This window comes from Mirounga leonina, unplaced genomic scaffold (genome assembly GCF_011800145.1).
Source record: "Mirounga leonina isolate KUSES-001 unplaced genomic scaffold, KU_Mleo_1.0 Mir_200, whole genome shotgun sequence".
Taxonomy (NCBI): Eukaryota; Metazoa; Chordata; class Mammalia; order Carnivora; family Phocidae; genus Mirounga; species Mirounga leonina.
In genome coordinates, this window is record NW_023270503.1 from 9630164 (window position 1) to 9650292 (window position 20129).

General features: G+C 40.9%; 1 protein-coding gene across 3 annotated transcripts in view; it reads left to right on the forward strand.

The window, feature by feature from the left end:
* Positions 1–1256: 1256 nt before the first annotated feature.
* LOC118024623 (schlafen family member 5-like) overlaps positions 1257–20129 on the forward strand; it is a 26429-nt gene continuing 7556 nt past the window's right edge. The window contains exons 1-4 of one of the 3 annotated variants that reach the window (XM_035026582.1): positions 1257–1389; positions 1647–2532; positions 9933–10981; positions 11974–12099. In XM_035026582.1, coding sequence (XP_034882473.1) covers positions 2369–2532; positions 9933–10981; positions 11974–12099 — 1339 coding nt within the window. In that variant the 5' untranslated portion in view covers positions 1257–1389; positions 1647–2368. The remainder of the gene's footprint in view (positions 1390–1646; positions 2533–9932; positions 10982–11973; positions 12100–20129) is intronic. The other 2 variants (XM_035026584.1, XM_035026583.1) reach the window with 2 other exon arrangements.

Consider the following 20129-nt stretch of genomic DNA (forward strand, 5'->3'; position numbering starts at 1 on the left):
GCTGGATTCGGGAGTTGGAAGTGAAGAGATGGAGAAACAAACATCTATTTGCCAGAATTTTAAGAGGGCGGAGGAAGACAGAAGGAGGTCCCTCCTGGAGAGGGGCAGCTGGAGTCAGGACGGGACTGAATGCTCCAGGGGCGCCCAAGTGCTACTTCGGCCCCTGGGGGCGCGGGCTCAGATCAGTCCCCCGCATCCGACTCCTCGGCCCCCTGGGCCGCCTGCGCGCTTCTTTGGGTGCCCCGCACCGCAATGCGCGCCCTGGGGTCCAGAGAGTCCCGCGCGAAGCCAGACCTTTCGAGAGGTCCCAGAACATGTTTGGGAATAAAATTAGGACGAATGAGCTGAAAACTGACGGTGTTGCACAAGACCTGGGTCTTGTCCGCAGGGACAGACGAATCGAAAGGACACTTTCTTATTTCTTTCACCAGAATACCATCGTCGGAGGCTGCTGGGGCTCCCCCAAGCGCGAACACCCGCGGCCGTTCTCGGGGTCCGGTCATCACCCCTTTACAAATTAAAGCACCCGCAAAAGGAGGCAGAATCAAACTTCTCGCATTGGGGTGGGGGAGGGGGACGCGAGAAAGCGGAGGCTTAATTTTCTGCCTCCCGCTCGACCCAACGCCCCCACCTCCTCACGTCCCGGAAGCAGAGCCCCGGCGGCGAATGCCCCAAGTCGAGCGGGAGTTCAGGGGCTGGAGGCGTCGGGAGGAGACGCCTGCGGAGCGCGCCTCGGGAGCCTGGGCCGCCGGGGAAGGGCTGGAGTCCGGCTGGGGAGGACTGAAGGACGTGGGGTTGCGCCCGGATCTCCCTCCCTGAGTGTGTGTGTGTGTGGGGGGGGGGGTGAGAACTGTAGCTTCAAAAAATTAATCAGAAAACAGAGAAGCGATAAATACGATCCCCTTTGGGGCGCTGGGGTGCTGAGTCGGTTAAGCGGCTGCCTTCGGCCGGTTATCATCCCAGGGTCCTAGTATCGAGCCCCGCGTTGGGCTCCCTGCTCGGGGGTGGGGGTGGGGAGCCTGCTTCTCCCTCTCCTTCCAGTTCATGCTCTCTCTCTCGCTATCTCTGTCTCTCTCTCTCAAATAAATAAATAAAATCTTAAAAAAAAAAAAGATCCCCCCTCCCCCCCCAAAACCCCCACCTGTATCCGCCAAAAGTAACCAAGGCTGTTGTCCTTGCAGAACTGGGTTTCCGGGTCTACAGAAACCATACTGGTGGGTTGTCCCACTGTTTCCCGCCGGCGCGCGGTACCCCGCCCTGTGAGGTATCGCTCAGTTCAGCGGATATAAGACCCGGGGCACCGCGCAGTCAAGGTCTCGGCTGTGGGCTTGGGAGGCTGCGTCGCCCACTTCCGGAGTGAGGAGCTCTGCACAGTAGAAACCTCGGCGGGTAAGGAGTCCCCCCGCGCTCGTTTGCACAGATCCTCCAAAAGCTCGGCTTCTTTCCCTCCTTAGGTCTGCGCCGGTTCCCTGAGCTCCCCTGAGCTCCCGGAGCTCCTCCCCGCTCGGGTCGTTTGGTCTGCTCTCGGTAGCAACTTCCAACGACAGGCGAGCAGTGGGGGATCCGCAAGCTGGGAGGCTGCTAAGGCCGGGTGCGCAGGGGAGGAGGGTGGGGCGCGCGACCTCAGCCTAGATCTTTCCAAACAGAGCTCGGTAATATTTCCCCACTGTTCAAGAGGGCGAAGAACTTTCGAGGAAAGAACCAATCAGTTTCCGAGGCTCCTGAAGGTGAAGCCAGTGAGGTTGTGGTCTGCGGATGAATAGGGAGGGTCAGTGTCCATTTTATTACGAGCGACTGTGTTCCGAGGATGCCTGTAAGCCCCTGGCTTGCAACGTCAGTCTTCAAACAACAGCATCGGGCAGGGTGGGAAGGCGCGGAACGGTCCGGGAAGCCCTGTATCCCCCATTAAGTGGCCAATAGAACCCCCGTGGGTTCTGTCCACAGAGGCTAGGCTGCTGTGAGTGACTCCATTTCCCCTTTTGCACACGACTGTGGTAGGACCCAGAAGGGAATCCTTGAGGACGAGTGCTGGAGGGAGGGGATGCCGGACACGGTGGCGCTTCACTGATGGCGGATCTCAGAGCGAAGCTTCTACAAGGAGGTGGGGGCTCTGGCTAATGTTGGCGAGGCTATGCCTGCCTTACAAGGAAAGAGAAACCGATTCCTCTTCAGTCTGCGCAGGGCAGAAGCGAAAGTTCCTGTGGCCACATGAGCAGCTAAGCCTGAGCGTCCCGCGTCCGAAGTGTTCCTTAAAATGTCACAAAACTTTTCAACTCTTTTGTTTAAATAAGAAAATTAACAATCACAAGTTTTAGTACCTACTTGCAAATCAAAGAAGAGTGAAATATGATGGTCGGTTCCTGGCCTGATGATGAGAATGCACAGGTGTTTATGCCTATCAGAAAACAGAAATCAATTTCAGTATTATTATCATAGCGACAAGACATTAAGTATACAACCATTCATAGTTATAGTATCTCTTCAGGCTAATGGACATGACCATGGGCCAGAGCAACAGTCTCTGACGACCAGGTACGTTAGAGGATTCCCCTGCTAGGAAAAAAAAAATCTACAAGGGCAACTTTATGAAATGCAATACTTCCTGCTTTTATGCACCTGTATTGGAAGGGAGAGCGTTTTCTCTCGTTTTGCTGAGGTCATTTTCACTGGCACTTAGGAGGGCCTGCTGATTGCCACTGAGAGGGGACTTGGCAGGCCTGGTAAGTACAAATCCACAATTTGCAAGGGAAAAGACAGGGTGGGATGGTTGTTACTAGCAACTGAGCATGGAACATACCAAGGTGTCCATCTGGAGTATAGCACAGTTTGGGACGCCGATACATAATTCTATCAAAGATATAGTATCTATGGAAAAATTTCAGTAATAGAAGGCACATCGATCTCCCACTGGTTTTGAGCTAATTATATATATTATAAAAATACGTTGTACTTATCTTTTCACCATCATTCATGTAATTTTTAATAGCTCTATTGGGTTATTAATGACACAAAATAAACTGCACATATATTTCTTTAAGTAAGCTCTATGCCCAACATCAGGCTTGAACTCAGACCCCAAGGACAAGAGTCACATGCTCTACCAACTGAGCCAGCAGGCGACCCTAAACTGCACATATTTAAAGTGTACAAGCTGAAGCCCGCGCTGCAGTCGAGGTAGTGAACGTAGCTTATCAGCCCCCAAGTGCCCTTTTATAACCGCTACCTCCCACTCTCCTGTCCTTCCCACCACCCTGAGCCACGGTTGATTGGTTTTCTGTCACTATAGATTAATTGGCATTTTCTAGAAATTTATACAAATGGATGCGCTCCCCTTATACAAGTAGCTATGATATGTACTGTCTTTTTGTCTGGCTTTTTCCACTCAGAATAATTATTTTGAGATTCATTCATGTTGTGGGTACCCATAGTTCTCTCCTTTTCCTTGCTGAGTAGGCTCCCATCATATGGACAACCCAAATTTGTTTCTGTTAGTGGGCATTTGGGTTCTTTCTAATCACATTCAGGTACAGGTCTTTGTAGGGACTTAGGTTTTCATTTTTCATGGGGAAATACTTAGGTGTGAAATGGCTGAGTCATATGGTAAGTGTTTGAAACTACCAAACTCTTTTCTAAAATGGTTGTATTTCTGTTTCTGCCAGGAACCTGAGAGTTCCCTTTTCTCCGTATCCTCACCAGTAGCTGGTATAGTTAGCCACATTAGCCATTAAAATAAGTGTGTAGTGCTATCTCATTGTCGTTTTAATTGGCATTTCCCTAATGACTTAGGATGTTGAATAATATTTCATGTACTTACTTGCTCTCCATATATCTTCTTTGGTGAAATATCTGTTCAAATCTTTTATCCATTTTTAAATTGGGTTTTCTGTTTTCTTATTCTCCCCTTCCAAGAGTCCTATATCTAATCTAGATACAAATTATTTATCAGATCTATCATTTGCAAATATTTTCTTCTGGTCAAGGACTTGTATTTGAAAATACAAAAGAATGAATTCTTTTAACAGGTGTCTTTCAAAAAGATGTTCTTAAAATCCAATGTATATTATTTTTTTTCTTTTATGTAGTGTACATTTAGTAACATCTCTAAAAAAATGTTTGCCAAACCCAAGATAAAAATATTTTCTATGTTTGCCTCTAGAAGTTTTGAGGTTGAGAGGCTGAATATATAAATGGACACTGGCCAGACCATATGTAAGCACAGAACTCTTTTTTTTTTTTTTAAGGAGAGAGAGGGCATGTGGAGGGGTGGGGAGGGAGAAGGAGAGAGAGAATCTTAAGCAGGCTCCGCCCCCAGCACAGAGCCCCACAAGGGGCTGGATCTCACGACCCTGAGATAGTGACCTGAGCTGAAATCAAGAGTTGGTCACTTAACTGAACCACCCAGGAGCCCCTAAACACAGAACTCTTGACCCACAACGTGGCAGCAACCACCCCTGGAAGCCAAACCACAACCCTTGCAGCAAAAGTGGTCAGGACTTGATTTTTTTCTTTTTAATTTTAAGATTTATTTATTTATTTGAGAGAGAGAGCACGCACAAGGTTGGAGGTGGGGCCGCGGGAGAGAGAAACTCAAGCAGACCCCACACTGAGCACAGAGCTGACGAGGGGCTCCATCTCAGGACCCTATCATGACCTGAGCTGAAACCAAGAGTGGGTAGCTTAACTGACTGCACCACCCAGGCGCCCTAGGACTTAGTTAATAACTTCCAGCTTTTCTGATATTTGTCTCCGCTTCCAACTCAGAACGAAACAGAGAAAGCTAAACAGGCTCCCAAACCGTCACAGAAGATGTACCACTTGTAGTAAGCTCACTTCCAGTTTCCCTAGAAGACCAATCTCAAATCAGAGCATCCCTGAGCCTCCTCTCTCTCTGTCTCTCTCTCTCTCTCTCTCACTATAAAGCTTTCCCATTCCTCTGCCTGCTTTTGAGTCTCTGCCATCACAAGTGATGGTGGCTGACTCCCTTGTTACAGTGAGCTCTCCATAAATAGCCTCTCATTATTGTCATTTGGGCAGTATTCACTTAGTTCCACATAGTCTTAGGTTTTACATTTAGGTCTATGACACATTTTAAATACATTTTTGTAAATGGTGTCAAATATGAATTCATTTCTTTCATATGTGGATATCCAATTGTGTCAATCCTATTTGTTGAAAAAAATTAACACTTCCTGGGCGCCTGGGTGGCTCAGTTGGTTAAGCGACTGCCTTCGGCTCAGGTCATGATCCTGGAGTCCCTGGATCGAGTCCCGCATTGGGCTCCCTGCTTGGCAGGGAGTCTGCTTCTCCCTCTGACCCTCCCGACCCTCCCCGATCTCATGCTCTCTCTCTCTCAGTCTCTCTCTCAAATAAATAAATAAAATCTTTTAAAAAAAACAAAACAAAAAAACACTTCCTATCCGTATGTATGTGGGTCTATTTCCAGACTCTTTATTCCATGAATCTATTTATTTGTCATTATACTGGTTCTATACTATCTTGGTTACTGTAACTGTATAATAAGTTAATTGAAATCAGTTGATGTTAGTATTCCGGTTTTATTCTTCTTTGAGAGGGTTAAATCTTTAAAATATCTTATATATTTACCCTTGTAGTTACCATTTCCAGTGGTCTTCCTTGCTTTGTGTATATTCATTTTCCAACTAGTATCATTTTCCTCTTGACTGAAGACTTTCTTCACCATTTCTTACATTGCATTCTTTTTTTTTTTTTTTTAAGATTTTATTTATTTTTTTGACAGAGAGAGAGACAGCGAGAGAGGGAATACAAGCAGGGGGAGTGGGAGAGGGAGACGCAGGCTTCCCGTGATGCAGGGAGCCCAGGACCCTGGGATCATGACCCAAGCCGAAGGCAGACGCTTAATGACTGAGTCACCCAGGCACCCCTTACACTGCATTCTTAATAAATTCTTTCAGCTTTTATATGTCTGAGAAAGTTTTTATTTTACCTTTTTTGATTAATTTTTAAAATTGAGATGAAACTCACATAACAAAAATTAATCATTTTAAAGTGAACAAATTAGCAGCATTTAGTACATTCACAATATTGTACAACCACCACCTCCGTCAAGCTTCAAAACATTTTCATCACACCCGGATAAAACCCAACTGAGCAGCTACTTACCATTCCCCTGTTCTCCTAGCCTTTGGCAATCAACCATCTTCTTTGTTTCAATGATTTTATCCATTCTGGATTTTTCTCATAAATGAAATTTTATGATATGTAGCTGTCTTAGTTCAGGCTGCTATGACAAAAATACCATAGACTGGGAGGTTTACACAACAAACGTTTATTTATCACAGTTCTGGAGGCTAGGAAGTCCAAGATCAAGGTGCTGGCAGATGTGGTATCTGGTGAGGAAACTTCCTGGTTTGCAGACAGCTGCCATGGTGGAAAGAGCAGAGAGAGAGGAAGCAAGCTCTCTTCTCTCTATTCTTACAATGACACTAATCTCATCATGAGGGCGCCACTCTAATTACCTCTAGTTACCCACCTGCTAATCCATCCCAATAGGGGTTAGGGTTTTTTTCTTCTTTTTTTTTTAAAGATTTTATTTATTTATTTGACAGAGAGAGACAGCGAGAGAGGGAACAGAAGCAGGGGGAGTGGGGGAGGGAGAAGCAGGCTTCCCCCAGAGCAGGGAGCCCGTTATGGGGCTTGATCCCAGGACCCTGGGATCATGACCTGAGCCGAAGGCAGACGCTTAACAGCTGAGCCACCCAGGCGCCCCAGGGTTAGGGTTTCAACATATGAATTCTAGGGGGACATAAATATATGGTAAATAACAGTGATCTTTTGTGTCTGGCTTTTTTCACTTAGCATAATGTTTTCAAGGTTCATCCGTGTTGAAGCATGTATCAGTACCTCATTCCTTTTTTTTTATGTTGTTAATCACCATACATTACATTATTAGTTTTTAATGTAGTGTTCCATGATTCATTGTTTCCGTATAACACCCAGTGCTCCATGCAGAACGTGCCCTCTTTAATACCCATCACCAGGCTAACCCATCTCCCCACCCCCCTCCCCTCTAGAACCCTCAGTTTGTTATTCAGAGTCCATAGTCTCTCATGGTTCGTCTCCCCCTCCTGCTATATTCTTCTTTTTTTTTTTAACGTGTATTATTTGTTTCAGAGGTACAGGTCTGTCTGTGATTCAGCAGTCTTGCACAATTCACAGCGCTCACCATAGCACATACCCTCCCCAATGTCCATCACCCAGCCACCCCATCCCTCCCAACCCCCACCACTCCAGCAACCCTCAGTTTGTTTCCTGAGATTAAGAATTTCTCATATCACTGAGATCATATGATACATGTCTTTCTCTGATTGACTTATTTCACTCAGCCTCATTCCTTTTTAGGGCAGAAAAATATTCTATTGAATGGATTGTAGAATATTTTGTTTATCTGTTCATCTGCTGATAGACATTTGAGTTCTTTCCACCTGTTGGCTATTGTGAATAGTTCTCCTATGAACATTCATGACCTATTTGAATCTGACAGATTTGAGTATCTGTTTTCAATTCTGTTTGGTATGTATTTTAGAGTAGAATTGCTGGGTCATATGGTAATTCTATGTTTAACTTTTTGAAGAATCTCCAAACTACTTTCCACAATGGTTGCGTCATTTTGCATTCTCACCAGCAGTGTATGCTGATCCCAATTTCTCTAAATCCTCACTGACACTTATTTTCCTTTTATCACCACCACCATCATCATCATCACCATCACCATTCTAATAGGTGTGAGGTGGTATCTCATTGTGGTTGTGGTTTGCATTTCCCTAATGACTAATAATATTGAGCACCTTTTCATATGCTTAATGGTCTTTGTTCCTCTTCTTTGGAAAAACATCTGTTCAAGTCCTTTGTCCATTTAAACAATTGATGGTCTTTTTGTTATTAACTGAATTTTTGAAAGGTATTCTCCCTGGGTATAGAGCTCTAGGTTCATAATTCTCTTTTTTTCTTTCATTGGTTTAAAGATGTTGATCCATTATCTTTTTGCTTTGTTTCTGACAACAAATTGTAACGTCATCCTCTGTTCTTCTTTGTGTGATGTATCTTTTTCCTCTGGTTGCTTTGAAGATTTTCTCTTTATCTTTGGCTTTAATCAACTAAATTTTGATGCACTTTGGTGTAGTTTTCATGTTTCTAGTACTTGGAGCTTGTTGAATATCTTGGATCTTGATCTTAATTTTTTACAAGTTACATCAAATTTGGAAATTTTGCAGCCATTATTTCTTTAAAAATATTTTTGTTGTTTTAGACAGGAAAGTAATCTGGTCCCTGGTATTCTGTTCTGTCTGGGAGGAAGTCTCATATATGTAGTTTTGAAAGTTTCATAAGACATAGTGAGAAAATCAGTGGCCCTTTACTCTGCCTCCTTCTTCTGCTCTCTAGGCAACCTCTTGCCTCTTTGGCTTTTTCTTTCAGCAATTTTAAATATATTTCTAAACAACATGCTCATGCTCACACATCTCCCCTGCCCCCTTTTAGATACTGTCTTTTTCCAGAGCTGATGATCTCGCTCCCTCACACTTCACTACCCTTTCACACTTCACTACCCTTTCTCTCCCCACATCCTGCCAGTATGATGATATCATCATTTCCGATCAGAACAGTATTCAGAGTTGATAACATTATGACTCATTTTGTTTACAGCTATGCCATATCATGGCTTATGGCTATGTTTTCTCTTTTATACTATTTTTCATTTTAAACTTAGAGTTATTGTCTTATCTTTGTGTTTACATATTTGCCTAAGTCCCTATTACTCATCCACCCCAAACTCTCTACCTCTTCAGCTGACTAACTCATTAAGCAGTCCATCAGTTGTATAGTCTCACGTGCCACCCACTGAAGCCTGCTGCCATCTTGCTCCCATTCTGGCTGGTAATCCTCTAGGCCTGCCCCACAGCTGCCACTCTGGGGTCTCCCTTCACACTTGTCCAGGGGATTGTGTTTGCTTCTATCTTGGGTTGCATCTTTTGTTCCCTGCATCGAGCTTTTGAGGAAGGAAGCTGAGGGGAGTGTCAGATAGCATGACAGCTTGGTTCACAGCAAAGTACCCTTGACAGAGGACTGTGTAATGATGCGTGCGTTGGTCTAGTGGCTCCTTCTCTTTCCTCGGTTGCCACAGATGAATCGAAGATTGACAGCTGTGGGGATGTGCGTCACTCACACTTGTCCTTCTGTCCTGAGGTGTGGTTGCAAAGATGGTGTGTCTGCACCCTGTCACTCAGTTTAGGAAATGTCAAAAGCCCACCTTTACCCGCCAGCTTGGTTGATCCAAACAGTCAATAATTTGTCCGTTAGTTTCAAACAAATTATACATATACTTATATTTAATTTACATATATTTTTTCATGAGATGAGAACTGCTTGGACCAGGGAAAGCTAAAGAGTCTGTTCCATAGCAACAATGACAAATTAGCAACTCAATCAGATTTGCTCCTTCTTCAAATTGGGCTACAAAATAAACTAAGAATTGCCCAGATCTCAATGGGAGGAGAAGGAGCACCAAGAAAAGCAAGAGACATCAGCACACTCCAGAGACACCTCTGACAGTGAAAGCCTTCCATTTACATTCCAGCTTTAGTCTTCATGTGTCTACAATTTCTTGTTTTCTGCAGGTGAACCGGGAGACACTGCCCTCAGAGATCTTGGTACAAACAGTTACTAAAACCACAGCATAAAAATAGCCTCTTGATCATTTCTCTGGTGGTAGTGGGCTTCCAGCAGACTTAGCTCCTCCACCTGTCCTCCACACTTATTTCATGCAGGAGCCTGGCTTCGAACTCTGTGGGCAGAAAGGAAGTGACCAACTTCAGAAAAGTGGCCTCGAACTATCGGTTTTCTCATTTCCCCTATTCTTGTCCTATTCTAATGGTTCTATCTTCCTGTTTTTTTAGGAGAACCTTTCACAGTAGGAATAGGACAAGTGCTGAGAAGATGAGTGTCAAGGTGGAAACACACTTTGCCGAATGTGTCTTAAATGTAGGAAAAGTCATCCTTGGGAATAAGCAAAGGAACGAAATGAAGCCTCAATTGCAGAAGAAACAGAATAAAATCATCATGAATGCAATATGTGCTCTACTGAATTCTGGTGGCGGAGTGGTCAAGGCTGAGATTGAGAACAAAGACTACAATTACGAAATCCATGGAGTAGGACTGAAAATGCCTTCAATTTTTAAAGGCTATTTAGATGAGATGCAGCAGGGAGACCTCTTTTTTATTTTTGTGAAGTCATGGAACGCCGAGGCCTCTGGTGTACGGCTGGCAACCTTGTCCTCCAATTTGTACCACAGATACAGAGCATCGACTGATGTCATGAATTCTCAGGAAGCACTGACGTTCCTCAAAGGGAGATCTCAGACTCCTGTGAATACTAATGATTCCAATTCGTTAAGTCCCCAGAAAGTTCGGGTTGGTGTACAAAATGATGGTAACATAAGGGCCTCAGCTGCTGCTTTATTTGCTAGAACTCACCTTCAGTTCCTAGAAAAGCTCAACTTTACTAAGTCCCTCCACGTTGAATTTAAAATGTTCTCAGCAGAGGTGTCCCAGTGCTTTAATGAGAGTCTCCCCAGTTGTGTGTCTGCATTTGCAAACACCGAAGGAGGGTATATATTTTTTGGTGTGCATGATGAGACCAATCAAGTCATTGGATGTGAAAAGGAGAAAATAGATCTTGTCAGCTTGTGTCGCTCTATTGATTACTGTATTAGGAAACTACCTGTCCATCATTTCTGTACACAGAGGCATGAGATAAAATATGCTGTCAAATTCCTTGAAGTGCACAATAAGGGGGCCCTCCATGGATATGTCTGTGCAGTCAAGGTGGAACGATTTTGCTGTGCAGTGTTTGCCAAAGTGCCAAGTTCCTGGCAGGTGAAGGACAATCGTGTGAAACAGCTGGTTACAAAGGAATGGATAGCTTGGATGATGGAGGCTGATCCAGGTCAGGGAGAAGAATCCACAACGATTGCAATGTTTGCTGGGGGCAAGGGGGCGAGGTGGGGGAGGGAGGAAGGGGATATTATTTTAGAATCTAGGGAAAGAGAGGTACTCTCTAAATTGCAGATGCTTGATTTATTATTTCCAATTGCTACAGAATTGCCCTTCATTCCCTCTGCCCATTCTGAATACCCAGCATTCAACAAAAAGATGTTGCCTTGGGCTAGGAGACCTACTAGAGGTTGGTGCAGGGGGCTGTCTGACCTAGTAATTTTTATTTTCATACCCTTTCTTGTGTTCTTATTCAGGTCTCTTCTTTTCCTTTCTGAATATGAATTCATTTAATTATTTAGGAAATTCCTTTCCACGTGTACATGTGTGTCCTCTTTAACTTACTGCCACTTTCCCCTGCCTTTCCATTCTTGTTCCCTGGATTAAACATTCTCTCTTTCTCATTGCCCCACTTCCATTCTGAACTCAAATACAACCTATCCATGGCTGGGCCCCTCCTTTCTGACTTTTCCTTTTCAGAGCCAACACTAACCGTGACTGATAAACCAGAGCAAGTGTTGATGATGTGCATCCCCCTTGGAAAAGGAAAGCTCAAGATGAAATTAGACAAAATAAATTAGTGGTAACTTCTTCAGAAGTCCAGAAAAACAAAGTCCATTTCAGAGTCTTCTCAGAAATCTGTATCTATTGACCTTTATACTTCTAATCCTACATTTAAAAACATAAACATTCTAAAAATATAAAGTTTGTTTCAATAGAATACAATTAAAATGAAAAATGAAAACTATTGCTCCATACTGGTATGTCCTCCTACTCCCCCAAGATATAAGTAGGCTTTCCTAAGCTGACTTAGGATGTAGACACAAGGATCTGTGGGCCAAAGCTTTGAATTCCAAGATGAAGTGAAAGGCTTTGCAACACAGCTCAGCTATAAGTTGGCGTCTGCCTTTTTGCATATTGAACTCTTGCTTCTTGTTTCCTAAGATCTTTCCAGATTTTCTGAGATGGTCCTTGCACTGAGTTTGTCATCCACCACACCACGTAGCAGGACTGTGTGCACTCATAAGAATTTGGAATGTCTGAAAGAACAGCAAAAACGTTACTTTCCAGGTAATTCATCTCTGGTTGCTTTGGAATGTGTTGGTTGTTCATTCATATGCAAAAAAGAATAAAACTAGACTTCTATTTATATTACATATATATGCTATTTATATAAATCATTTCCAGAAGGTTTAAGGACTTAAATGTCAGGAACAAGCCTTTTGAACTTTTAGAAAGAGAGAAAGAGATGTCCATGAATAATTTTGTGTCATTGAGATAGGAAAGGATTTCCTAAATTAGACGTAAAAGTATTAACCTTAAATGAAAAGACTGATAAGTTTCACTACATTAAAGTTAAGAACTTCTGTTCCTCAAAAGATACCTTAAAGAGAGTGAAAAGATTCAACTAGAAGAAGATTGCAAATCCATGTAGCTGACAAAAGATTGGTATCAAGAATATATAATGAACTTACACAATTTTTTAAAAGGACAAACCACCCAGTAGACAAATGAACAATAGTGATAAAGATATATTTCTCAGAAAAGGAAATGCATATGTCCAATGAACTTATGAAGAGATGTTCAACCCACCAGCAATGAGCAAAATGCACATCAAAACCACAAGTAGATACCATCTTACACCATTTAATTGAAATACCAGATGTTGGAGAGGTTGTAGTATCAGAATCTGGTGTACATTGCTGCTATGAATTCAGTGGGCTAAATCCCTTTGGAAAACAAATTTGGCATTACCTTGTATAGTTGGTCATTTGCATACTCTACCAGGTAGTAATTCTTTCTAGTTTCTAGCGCAAAATGTGTACGTGTGCATCAGATGTATGTAACTGGAGAGATCCCTGTGACTTGTCATAGATTACTATTTGTAATAGCCCCAAACAGGAAACAACTAAATTATCTATTGTCACAACAATGGATAAATATATTGTAGTTTACTCACATAGTGGAATATTATTCAGTGGTGAAAATGAATGTACTACAAATATATGCAAGCACAAGGCTGAATCTGAGTGATACGTAAGTACCTTACTCATAGATTTACCCAATTCTTTTATTGATTGTATAGTGTTTCATAGTATTCCTAAACATGGATGTTATTAATTTTAGCTACTTTTATTGTGAAATATATATACAGAAAGTACATAGAACAAAGATATAACTTAATAAATAACTAGGCAGTGAGGAGCACCTGGTTGGCTCAGTTGGGGGAGCGTGTGACTCTTGATCTCAGGGTTGTGAGTTTGAGCCTCACAGTGGATGTAGAGATTACTTAAATAAATAACACTTTTAAAAAATAGTTATTATGCAGTGAATCCTGTGTAACCACCACCTAGGTAAAAAAAAAAAAAGAACTTTGCAAACACCCCTGCTACAACTTCTTTAACCAGTCCTTTCTTTTATGGAATTTTATATATCTAATTTTTTCTATTTTAAACAATGCTACAATATACATTTTTCTAAAAATGCCTTGAGGTATTCCTTAAAGATAAATTCCAAGCAGTAACAATCGCTTGTAAATTAGGTGAGCATTGCCAAATTGTAATTCAAAACATATACAAGAATATACTTTCCCCAAATGGTATTACCATGGCATTTCTCTTCTAGAAGAAGCTTAGAATCATTTTGTTCCACCAAAAAGAGAAGGAGAAGTTGAAATTATTTTGATGATAACTACATGAAATTGATAAATGATTTGGGGGAAGAACTGTCACTTTACAACAGTGAATTTTCTTATAGTTGAACATGGGATGTTTGGCTATTTATTAAAGTCTTCTTTTACTATATTTCATCAAACTTAAGAAAACAATATTGCACTATTATTTTATTTACCACTAAAAGAGAAAATATTACCAATTAAATTAGAAGATGTATCTTGATTTCAGAGATGTTAAAGTACATTTATAATCAGCAAAATATGATACATCTCTCAATTGTTTCAAAGTTTTATCTGTATTGTTACTATATATGTTAAATTTTATTCCTAGAAAGATAAGTCAGTCAGAAAAAGACAAATACCTATGTCACTCCTATGTGGAACTTAAGAAATAAAACGATGGAAAAAAGAGACAAACCAAAAAACAGACTCTCAACTATAGAGAACAAACTGGTGGTTACCAGAGGGGAGGTAGGGAGGAAATGGGTGAAATAGGTGATGGGGATTAAGAATACATTTATCATGGGGCGCCTGGGTGGCTCAGTTGGTTGGGCGGCTGCCTTCAGCTCGGGTTGTGGTCCCGGGGTCCTGGGATCGAGCCCCGCATCGGGCTCCCTGCTCAGCGGGAAGCCTGCTTCTCCCTCTCCCACTCCCCCTGCTTGTGTTCCCTCTCTCGCTGTGTCTCTGTCTATCAAATAAATAAATATAATCTTAAAAAAAAAAAGAGTACATTTATCATAATGAGCACCTAATAGAGAATTGTTGAATCACTATATTGTACACCTGAAACAAATATAACACTGTGTTAACTACACTAGGATTAAAAATTTTTTATTTGATTACTAGACTGAGATCTTTGTATGATAATAATTTCTGATTGTGAATTGCTGGCATGTGGGAAAGCTCTTAGTTTAAAAATATACATTATACCATTTCCAGACATTTTACTTAATAATCTTGTTAATGCAAAAACAAAGATAATTTTGAACTAACTTTTCCTATAGTTATACGTTATTTCTTTACTTGGCTTAATTCACTGGCCAACAATTCCAAAATGACATTAAATCAAAATAGTAAGAGGAGAAGCCCTTAGTTTAGTTCACTTTTTTTTTTTTTAAAGTAGGCTCCACACCCAGCATGGAGCCCAATGTGGGACTTGAACTCATGACCCTGAGATCAAGACCTGAGCTGAGATCAAGAGTCAGATGCTCAACCAACTGAGCCACCCAGACACTCCCAGTTTATTCCACTTTAATAAAAAATAACTTTAGTATTTGTCTGATCCCAGACAAACTGTACTGGTATGCCCAATTACTTGCTGAATACTCAATGTACCACAGGTATCCCAAACTGAACATTTCCAAAATCAATCTTCCACTCTGACAATCTTCTATTTCTTCTGTATATTCTGCATATTATTCTGTATTAAGTATTCTTTTTCTGCCATTTCTTCCACATTATCTCTATGAATTGGAGAGTCCATCCTGCATCCAGCCAAGCACAGAAATCTGTGTTCATCCTTGTCTCTTCCCCCTACACTGGATTCAAAACTCAAATTTTGTGTTTATTTGACTTTTTTTTTCTGGGGTGAAGGTTCATAGATCTGCTTAGATTCCAAATTTGGGATTGTGATGCCAGAAGGTTTAAGAAACTTTTTTATACATATAAAAAAGCCAAAACTTTTTTTAAAGAACACTTTTAAAAATTAATTTTAAAATTTACATGTATAAAAGGGACTTTTTTCTTATACAGTTCTAAGGGTAGAAATATATAGATTGAAATATATAGATTCATGTAACCACCACCAGAGTTAAGATACAGAATAATTCCATCACCCAAAAAAGACCCCTTCACACTGCCCCTCTGTGGTCAAACTCTCCAATCCCTAGCCCTTAGCAGCCATTGATCTATTTTCCATCCTTATCATTTTGCCTTTCACAGAATGTCATGTAGGACACATCATATAGTTTATAACCTTTGCTAGGCTTTTCCCCCAGATTTATGGAGATATAATTGACATTTAACATTATGTATAAGGTGTACAGCACGATTTTTTATTATTTTTTTAAAAGATTTTATTTTTTTAAGTAATCTCTACAACCAGTGTGGGTTTCAAACTCATAACCCCAAAATCAAGATGTTGCGTGTTCCACCAATTGAGCCAGCCAGGCACCCCCAGCATGATTTTTTTCATACATGTATATATTGCAAAATGACGACCACAATTAGGTTAATTAACATATCCATCGCTTCACATAATTACCGAGTATGTGTGTGTGTGTGTGGTGAGAACATTTACGTTCTCTCTTAGCAACATACAGATATATAACACAGTATTTTTTTTTATTTTTTTTATTAACCCATACTGTATTATTTGTTTCAGGGTACAGGTCTGTGATTCATCAGTCTTACACAAATCACAGCGCTCCCCAATGTCCATCACACAGCCACCCCATCCCTCCCACCCCCCTCCACTCCAACAACCCTCAGTTTGTTTCCTGAGATTAAGAGTCTCTTATGGTTTGTCTCCCTCTCTGGTTTCGTCTTGTATCATTTTTCCCCCCCTTCCCCTATGATCCTCTGTCTTATTTCTCAAATTCTTCCTATCAGTGAGATCATATGATACTTATCTTTCTCTGATTGACTTATTTCACTTAGCATAATACCCTCTAGTTCCGTCCACGTCGTTGCAAATGGCAAGCTTTCATTTTTTTGATGGCTGCATAACATTCCATTGTATATATATACCACATCTTCTTTATCCATTCATCTGTTAATGGACATCTTGGCTCTTTCCATAGTTTGGCTATTGTGGACATTGCTGCTATAAACATTGGGGTGCACGTACTCCTTCAGATCCCTACTTTTGTATCTTTGTGGTAAATACGCAGTAGTGTAATTGCTGGGTCATAGGGTAGCTCTATTTTCAACTTTTTAAGGAACCTCCATACTGTTTTCCAGAGTGGCTGCACCAGCTTGCATTCCCACCAACAGTGTAGGAGGGTTCATCTTTCTTTGCATCCTCGCCAACATCTGTCGTTTCCCGACTTGTTAGGTTTAGCCATTCTGACTGGTGTGGGGTGGTATCTCATTGAGGTTTTGATTTGGATTTCCCTGATGCTGAGTGATGTGGAACATTTTTTCATGTGTCTGTTGGCCATTTGGATGTCTTCTTTGCAGAAATGTCTGTTTGTGTCTTCTGCCCATTTCTTGATTGGATTATTTGCTCTTTGGCTGTTGAGTTTCATAAGTTCTTTATAGATTTTGGATACTAGCCCTTTATCTGATATGTCATTTGCAAATATATTCTCCCATTTTGTTGGTTGTCTTTTGGTTTTGTTGACTGTTTCCTTTGCTGTGCAAAAGCATTTTATCTTGATGAAGTCCCAATAGTTCATTTTTGCCCTTGCTTCCCTTGCCTTTGGCGATGTTTCTAGGAAGAAGTTGCTGCGGCTGATGTCAAAGAGGTTGCTGCCTGTGATCTCCTTTAGGATTTTGATGGACTCCTGTCTCACATTGAGGTCTTTCAACCATTTGGAGTCTATTTTTGTGTGTGGTGTAAGGAAATGGTCCAGTTTCATTCTTCTGCATGTGGCTGTCCAATTTTCCCAACACCATTTGTTGAAGAGACTGTCTTTTTTCCATTGGACATTCTTTCCTGCTTTGTCAAAGATGAGTTGACCATAGAGTTGAGGGTCCATTTCTGGGCTCTCTATTCTGTTCCATTGATCTGTGTGTCTGTTTTTGTGCCAGGACCATACTGTCTTGATGATGACAGCTTTGTAATAGAGCTTGAAGTCCGGAATTGTGATGCTGCCAGCTTTGCTTTTCTTTTTCAACATTCCTCTGGCTATGCGGGGTCTTTTCTGGTTCCATACAAATTTTAGGATTATTTGTTCCATTTGTTTGAAAAAAGTGGATGGTATTTTGATGGGGATTGCATTGAATGTGTAGATTGTTCTGGGTAGCATAGACATGTTCACAATATTTGTTCTTCCGATCCATGAGCATGGAATGTTTTTCCATTTCTTTGTGTCTTCCTCAATTTCTTTCATGAGTATTTTATAATTTTCTGAGTACAGATCCTTTGCCTCTTTGGTTAGATTTATTCCTAGGTATCTTATGGTTTTGGGTGCAGTTGTAAATGGGATCGACTCCATAATTTCTCTTTCTTCTGTCTTTTTTTTGGTGTATAGAAATGCAACTGATTTCTGTGCATTGACTTTATATCATACCACTTTACTGAATTCCTGTATGAGTTCTAGCAGTTTGCGGGTGGAGTCTTTTGGGTTTTCCACATAAAGTATCATATCATCTGCAAAGAGCGAGAGTTTGACTTCTTTGCCGATTTGGATGCCTTTTATTTCTTTTTGTTGTCTGATTGATGAGGCTAGGACTTCTAGTACTATGTTGAATAGCAGTGGTGATAGTGGACATCCCTGCCATGTTCCTGATCTTAGGGGAAAAAAATCTGTTTTCCCCCACTGAGTATGATACTCGCTGTGGGTTTTTCATAGATGGCTTTTATGATATTGAGGTATGTATGCTCTATCCCTATACTGTGAAAAGTTTTAACCAAGAAAGGATGCTGTACTTTGTCAAGTGCTTTTTCTGCATCTATTGAGAGGATCATATGGTTCTTGTTCTTTCTTTTATTAATGTATTGTATCACATTGATTGATTTGCAGATGTTGAACCAACCTTGCAACCCAGGAATAAATCCCACTTGGTCATGGTGAATAATCCTTTTAATGTACTGTTGGATCCTATTGGCTAGTATTTTGGTGAGAATTTTTGCATCCATGTTCATCAGGGATATTGGTCGTAATTCTCCTTTTTGATGGGGTCTTTGCCTGATTTTGGGATCAAGGTAATGCTGGCCTCATAAAATGAGTTTGGAAGTTTTCCTTCCATTTCTATTTTTTGGAACAGTTTCAGAAGAATAGGTATTAATTCTTCTTTAAATATTTGGTGGGATTCCCCTGGGAAGCCGTCTGACCCTGGGCTCTTGTTTTTTGGGAGATTTTTTATTATCGCTTCAATTTCCTAACTGCTTATGGGTCTGTTCAGGTTTTCTATTTCTTCCTGGTTCAGTTTTGGTAGTTTATACATCTCTAGGAATTCATCCATTTCTTCCAGATTTTCTAATTTGCTGGCATAGAGTTGCTCATAATATGTTCTTATAGTTGTTTGCATTTCTTTGGTGTTGGTTTTGAGCTCTCCTCTTTCATTCATGATTTTATTTATTTGGGTCCTTTCTCTTTTCTTTTCAATAAGTCTGGCCAGGGATTTATCAATCTTATTAATTCTTTCAAAGAACCAGCACCTAGTTTCGTTGATCTGTTTTACTGTTCTTTTGGATTCTATTTCATTGATTTCTTCTCTGATCTTTATTACTTTTCTTCTGCTGGGTTTAGGCTTTATTTGCTGTTCTTTCGGTGTAGAGTTAGGTTGTGTATTTGAGAACTTTCTTGTTTCTTGAGAAAGGCTTGTATTGCTATATACTTTCCTCTTAGGACTGCCTTTATTGCATCCCAAAGATTTTGAACAGTTGTATTTTCATTTTAATTTGTTTCCATGAATTTTTTAAATTCTTCTTTAATTTCCTGGTTGACCCATTCATTCTTTAGTAGGATGCTTTTTAGCCTCCATGTATTTGAGTTCTTTCCAAATTTCCTCTTGTGATTGAGTTCTAGTTTCAAAGCATTGTGGTCTGAAAATATGCAGGGAATGATCCCAATCTTTTGGTACCAGTTGAGACCTGATTTGTGACCTAGGATGTGATCTATTCTGGAGAATGTTCCATGGGAACTAGAAAAGAATGTGTATTCTGTTGCTTTGGGATGGAATGTTCTGAATATATCTGTGAAGTCCATCTGGTCCAGTGTGTCATTCAAATCTCTTATTTCTTTGTTGATCTTTTGCTTAGATGATCTGTCCATTTCAGTGAGGGGGTGTTAAAGTCCCCTATTATTATTGTATTATTATTGATGTGTTTCTTTGATTTTGTTATTAATTGGCTTATATAACTGGCTGCTCCCATGTTAGGGGAATAGATATTTAAAATTGTTAGATCTTCTTGTTGGATAGACCCTTTAAGTAGGATATAGTTTCCTTCCTCATCTCTTATTACAGTCTTTGGTTTAAAATCTAATTTGTCTGATATAAGGATTGCCACCCCAGCTTTCTTTTGGTGTCCATTAGCATGGTAAATGGTTTTCCACCCCCTCACTTTCAATCTGGGGGTGTCTTTGGTTCTAAAATGAGTCTCTTGCAGACAGCATATCGATGGGTCTTGTTTTTTAATCCAATCTGATAGCCTGTGTCTTTTGATTGGGGCATTGAGCCCATTTACATTCAGGGTAACTATTGAAAGATAGGAATTTAGTGCCATTGTATTGCCTGTAAGGTGACTGTTACTGTATAT